The sequence below is a fragment of the Cajanus cajan genome, chromosome 1, assembly GCF_000230855.2.
Source record: "Cajanus cajan strain Asha chromosome 1, NIPB_CcT2T_4, whole genome shotgun sequence".
NCBI lineage: Eukaryota > Viridiplantae > Streptophyta > Magnoliopsida > Fabales > Fabaceae > Cajanus > Cajanus cajan.
In genome coordinates, this window is record NC_138517.1 from 46,166,723 (window position 1) to 46,173,046 (window position 6,324).

The following is a 6,324-nucleotide window of genomic DNA, read 5'->3' on the forward strand; positions in this document are numbered from 1 at the left end:
CACATTAGTATATAACCATGGATTCAAGCTTTTCTCATTGATTACAAACTCCAATCGTACACAAACAGTACAGATTGATTCGTTGCAATACCACATCGAACCACACAGCTGAGACAAAACATACACAAATACATGCCTTTAGGTAAGGAGTCACTTCGTTAAAAGACAGAAATCACCCGTCTTTTCTATGATGCTCCAACCAGAAAACCAATGAGGAAAAGGAACATTATTTTTGAAATGAAAAGAAGAGAAAAAGGGAAGAGAAAAGGAGAAAAATAATTTCCTGGAATGGTGATTAATTTATGTTTGTTTGACAGCACACAAAGTTTGGATGAAAGTGAGAACAAGAGCAGCAACAGCAGCATAGAAAGCAATGATTGTCCCAGGGGTACTAAAATAAGTATGATAACCAAGAGCTATCCACGTCTTACATTTGTTCCTATAATGCTTCTCAATTTGGAGTCTAACATGCAAATAGTTCTCAGTGTAAGGCACCAAGTCAGCGTTTATGGCATTGAAGAGCATTGTGACTTCCTCATCACTCCCAAGCATATTTTGCAACACCCCGGCTTGTCTCAGCTCCGTAACATCATTAGGATGGTCAATAAACGACCCCATCATGGACATGAAGGAACATATCTCGTAGCTGTTCTCGAAATCTGGACACATCTCGTACGCTATTAGGTTCAGAAACATTGGAGCTGTGCTATCATCGACTATGATCTCAGGAAGCTTAAGTTCCGCACGGAAAGTGAAGAAACCATAGGAGAAAGAGATGTCTCTAAGCCCTTTCGAGTCGCTTTTCTTCACTCTAATCCCTGCTGCTTTCAACTCCTTTATGTTCCTGTATATTGCCCTGTTCAACACTTTATTTGTCTTGTACGCCTGCTCTCGTCTATTCTTGTATCTGCTTTTCTGCTTGTACTCCTTTTGAGGGTCGTTAAGGACCAAGTCGCGCAGCAGATGAAGAAGATGACTAGGTGGTGATTCCTCCTCTATTTCTAGTCTGTATTCTTCCTTGTTAGTTTATGAATTACAAAATAGTAAAAATTTCATTGATTGGTTGGAAGAATGGGGAGGGAAATTTATATTGATAGGCTTAGTTGAAAGGAAAACTAGCTTAGAAGAATAATTGGAATAGATTTGAGTGGAAATAACTTACTAGTTACTTTATTTACAAATGTTGAGTACATTACTTATTTATAGGCTTTAACACTACCATTTATATTTTATGAAGAGAATTATAGAGATATTTATTCTAGAGTTTTCTATCTATATATGTAATTATCTACATAATTTTAAAATTTGTATCATTTAATAGTTACTAACATATACTTATGTATTTTTCTATAATAATCTACCTTATCTCAGAAGTTTGTATTACATTTTAACATTCCTCACTAAAAACATAAATATAAAATATGTTCTAACTGTAATCGTATCTATAATTTAACTAGTATCTTATCATGTTTAATGCTTTTGATATAGTCTTTCATAAAACGAAACATCTGTTTTATTTATTTTTATAGTAATTCTTTTCACTTATGTAAAACACAAACCAAAAGGAATTAAAATTAAAAATGTGTAATAAAAAAGAAGAGAAGACAAAATATATGCAAGCTTTAATTTGTGGTACAGTACCTGTATCCTGACTGTTTTTCCGTGTCGATGTCATGTGTGATTGGCGACAAATGATGCCACTTGAGAAACACTTTCATGGTTTGTAATAGTTTGGCATCATTATATGGCGAGAGTATCTTCAGCAGTATATAGGGAAGCTGGTTCTCTAACAAGAGCACATCCTGCCACACAAGAACAAGTTGGTCAACCTTAACTAGCAACTCTTCTGGTTTATCAAGGTTTCCTCCCTTCTCCAAGATTTGTAGAAGAGCACATCCATCCACAAATAGCATCCGCGATAGCTTTTCATCATGGAGGTCTGCCACGACATCCTCAGCAAATAGTTCCTTCAGCTCTTTGATATATGATGCAATCTTTTGGTACAAAGTTTGTGCAGTTTGATCGGTGCGTTCAATGTACCTTGCTGCCCACATAAGCTTGTATTTTTCTCCCTGTTGCAGGTTCTTTGCGCCATGATGGATTGGACCAATTGACACGAACCTGGGAGAGTAGAACTTATCAAAATGTTTTCGATCTCGGAGATGTTGTACTACCCTTTGTATCTTTGGGAATGCATTTTGTGGTAATTGTGATTCCATTAATGCCTTTTGTAGTTGGGTAAACATCATGTTGAGTTCCTCATCCATGTTGAGCAATAATGCTACTCAGGAACTGTTGGGTATGCTTAGGACTTCTAGATAAATGAAGGAGTATAAGAATCAATGAGCCTTGCTTGTACTTCAAATTTGGATTATATATGATGATTTTATAGTTCAGGAATATACATACATATATATATATATATATATATATATATATATATATATAAATAAAGTAATTTGTTTACCTTGATCACGGTTGGTTAGTAGGAACCTTTTCCTTTAAATATTTAACGTTACTGCGTATATATTGATTATTCAAATTCGATAACACTAGATAAGTTAAAATAATTATGCATCGATCGGTTTATTTACGCATTTCATATATAGGTGTTTCACAGTGTGGATATAGAATTTAAATGAAAAAGGATGAAAAGAAAAAAAAATTAAAACTACTTTCACGGTATAATATTGTATTATTAACCAAGTACAAATGCATTTAGCTTTTTTAATGTGTCAAGTTTGGAATGATTACTATAAAATTCACATGAAAAAGCACGTCAATATAAACAATCTTGGAATCGTTATAGAGTACTTTAACAAATAACAATTTTAAATAAGGAATACTGGATGCATTTTTCTTTGCTAGCTAATTATTTCAAGTGTGAATAGACCTAGATTCGTTGTAAAAAAGCCTCATCAAACAAGGAAGGAATGCACCCAGAATTAGATTCGTGTTTCATAATGTGTATAATATCACTATGCGAAAATTGTTTATAAAAAACAATTATTTTATTAATAGAGAACTTTTTCAAGTATCTTTTATTAGAATGATGTCTATTAATAAAAAAGGTTTTCATGAAAGCACTATCTAATGACATAAATAAATAGTATTTGGTAAAACAATTACATTATGTATGTATTCTCCAATAGAAAACACTTCCTATCAATGTTGTTAAAATCGAGATTTTATTTAGGATCGGAAAGAGAGTGAAAATCATAACTCGAAAATCATAACTTGGATCGTAAGATCTTACATTCCTACTTAAGTTATTAAAAATATAATACCCAAATTTAAAATAAGGAAATATATATAAAAAAAAAATTTAACAACTCCTAATAGCTAGAAATTAGAAAGTTCATAAGTCACAAGACTTAATAACTAAAAACATAACAATTATAAATTCATATAAATCTTGCATTCTAGTCATTTAGGAGAGCATAAATTTCTTCTTGACAACCATCACCCATGTTATCTTCATTCTCATTTAATGGCATTAGCATCTCCCACCACTCCAACTCCAATTAATTTATCATCTTCAATAGGAGGAACATCCAAATCGTCCTCAAGTGCTTCACCACCACTACTAGTTCCAATATCTTGTCCAACTTCAAGTATGTCTTCATTCAAGGAATTCAAATCTGAAATTTGATCATTTTCCTCCACAATCCAATCATCATCGGAAGAAAGGTCTTCAATACCATAGATTTTTTCTTCCTTAACTCGCTTCTTATTCAATTTGGAATTTGCCATGACATAAACTACATCATTCATGGTCTTTTGCAATAAACGATTCCTTTTCTTGGTATGGACCTAAATGAAAAATCAATTATCATATAATAGGAAGAAGGAAATGAAATACATTATATATATATATATGGATATTACCATTTTAAATTAAATATTTTACCCTAAAGACACTCCAATTCCGCTCGAGCCGGATGAACTACATGTCAAACTCAAAACCTGAATTGCAAATTGTTGCAATTCTGGATGTTTATCTCCATAAGATTCCCACCAATCTGTGGACTTTTGGTATTAAGAGCACGTTGAGCTATAGGATTCTCAAGTTGGTCATCAATTTTTCCTATTATTTCAAAGTCTCCAACAATCTTTTCCATGCAATCGATGAATCCTTTCTTAACTTCCCAATCAACCTTAAAATTAGGAGCATAATGTAGTATAGGGTTAAGGTAGTAACCTACAACATGCAAAGGCCTATGTAATTGTTTATCCCATCTTTGATCAATAATTTCCCATAAGGGAATGTAGCTATAATTGAAAAAAAAAAAGAAAGTAGTTTTCAACCAAACTCTTAAGTATATAATTTATAAAATGAAGCACATAGAATAGAAGATAATTACCTACTCTCATCTCCTCTAAAAGAATCTTGTATCCTTTCTTTAGCTTGGTCCATTTCTTCATAAATGAACCCCATGACTGACTTTTCATCTGAATCCACTAAGCGCAACACTTTAACTAAGGGAAAAACACCTCTCATACAATTCAGAACATTTTTCCAAACTCTCTTATTTGTAACCAAAATTCTCCATAAACTTTCAATCCTTGGTCTTTGCTAATTGACTAGAAGTCCACTCTTTAGATGTGAAGCACTAGTACAAAATATGACATTTACGTCACTGTATTCTCGTCGGACAAAGAAATATTCGACGTTAAAAAAATGCGGTGGCATTTTTGTAACTATCATCAACTTTTTTAGGTCGAACCTCATAAAAGTCGACGTAAATTTGAAAATCTACGTCGGATATAGCTTGTGTCCGACGTAGATTTTCAAATTTACGTCGGCCCCTATGAGGTCCGACGTAAAATATCTACAAATTTCAAATTTCTTCGCGCGCGTCAATATTTAAACAACAAAGCTTTAAGTGTATGTGCAAATTGAGTATTCTGAGTTAACATTTCGTTTGAGTGTATTGCATATGAGTGTACGTTTGGGCGTTTGGGTGGTTCTTGAGTTTTTGACCAATTGCATTGGACTCGCGTTTGAGGTTAGTTTGGAAAATCCTTTCTTAATATATTAGCTAATTTGTTGAAAATAAATGTATGTATTGATCTATTAATATATTAGTTAATATTATCCACTTCTTCGCGTTTGGGTGGATCATCCTTTGTTAATATATTAGTTAATATCAAGTAGAAAATTCTTCGCGTTTGGATAGATTTCCAAGCAGAACGGGTCATTCTCCAAGCAGAATGGGTCGTTCTCTAAGCAGAACGGGCCGTTCTCTAAGCAAAACGACCCATTCTGCTTGCACTCGTTATGTTGTTTTTTTTTTTGTTTACAACTTTTTTACGTCGGCTCTTGTGAATGTCCGACGTAAATTTACATCGACTATCACAATCGACGTAAATTTACTTCTCCCGTATTAACGTCGGACCATTTTTTGACGTAAAAAGCTTAAAATAACCGACGTAAATTACCCTTTTTGTACTAGTGAAGATTCTAGTTAATGGACCGATATTCTCAATAAGCATCCCAAGGTTAAGTAGGAAGTAGCAAAACGAGTCAAGCCAAGTCTAATCAAGTCACCCCCGCTTAGTAAATTTATGCAATAAAGCAATAAGACTTGTTCTACTATAGATATATGATGTGATTCTTCTACCACTTGCAATTGTTTCACTATGAAGTGATATCTTTTTCTGAAAATCTTCAAGCATTAAGTCAATGCAATGAGCTTCACAAAGTGTCCAATACAACTTAGTCCTTTTCTTCATCAACATTTCCCCAGCTGCCTTGTAATTTGCTACATTGTCTGTGACAATATAAACATTTTCTTCCCCAACCTCTTCAACTACATTATCTAACATCTTGAAAATTTTGTCAACTGTTTTGCATATCTTGGATGCATCAATAGATTTCAAAAAAATTGTTCCAAGTGGACTATTTACTAAAAAATTTAATATAGTCTTCCTCCTCCTATCTATCCACCCATCTGTCATTATTGTGCATCAAAATTTCTTCCAATAAATTTTATGACCATCTAAAGAAAGATTGGTCATTTCAACATGATACTTTAAGTATTTCACCCTAATCTCATGATAGAATGGTGGGTCAAATCCTTGACCGTGTCGAGCAACTGATTCAAACATTTTCTTATATGCTTCACTATTGGCTGCATTAAAAGGGATAACACTCAAATAAAAAAATAGAGCAATGTCCTAATATGCTTCCTCCCTCAAATCCTTCTTAAAGATCTTGTTGATTGTGATTTGAGAGCTAACCTTTCTCTTGAAAAGATTTTGACTACTAATATCACCACCTTCTAATTGAGTAGCAAAACTACTACCTATTCCTTCAACGTC

At 33.3% G+C, this 6,324-nt stretch overlaps 2 protein-coding genes across 2 annotated transcripts; both read right to left on the reverse strand.

Annotated features, from left to right (window-relative positions):
• Positions 1-279: 279 nt before the first annotated feature.
• LOC114917119 (UPF0481 protein At3g47200) lies at positions 280-2,367 on the reverse strand. The gene is made up of 2 exons (XM_029275189.2): positions 1,642-2,367; positions 280-1,006 (listed from the first exon to the last, which is right to left on the reverse strand). Exons 1-2 carry the CDS (start codon positions 2,265-2,267, stop codon positions 301-303), a joined length of 1,332 nt encoding a protein of 443 aa, XP_029131022.1. The 5' UTR covers positions 2,268-2,367; the 3' UTR covers positions 280-300.
• A 1,592-nt stretch (positions 2,368-3,959) lies between these two features.
• On the reverse strand, positions 3,960-5,961 carry LOC109817211 (uncharacterized). The gene is made up of 3 exons (XM_083069253.1): positions 5,625-5,961; positions 4,365-4,479; positions 3,960-4,272 (listed from the first exon to the last, which is right to left on the reverse strand). Exons 1-3 carry the CDS (start codon positions 5,959-5,961, stop codon positions 3,960-3,962), a joined length of 765 nt encoding a protein of 254 aa, XP_082925379.1.
• Positions 5,962-6,324: the final 363 nt, after the last annotated feature.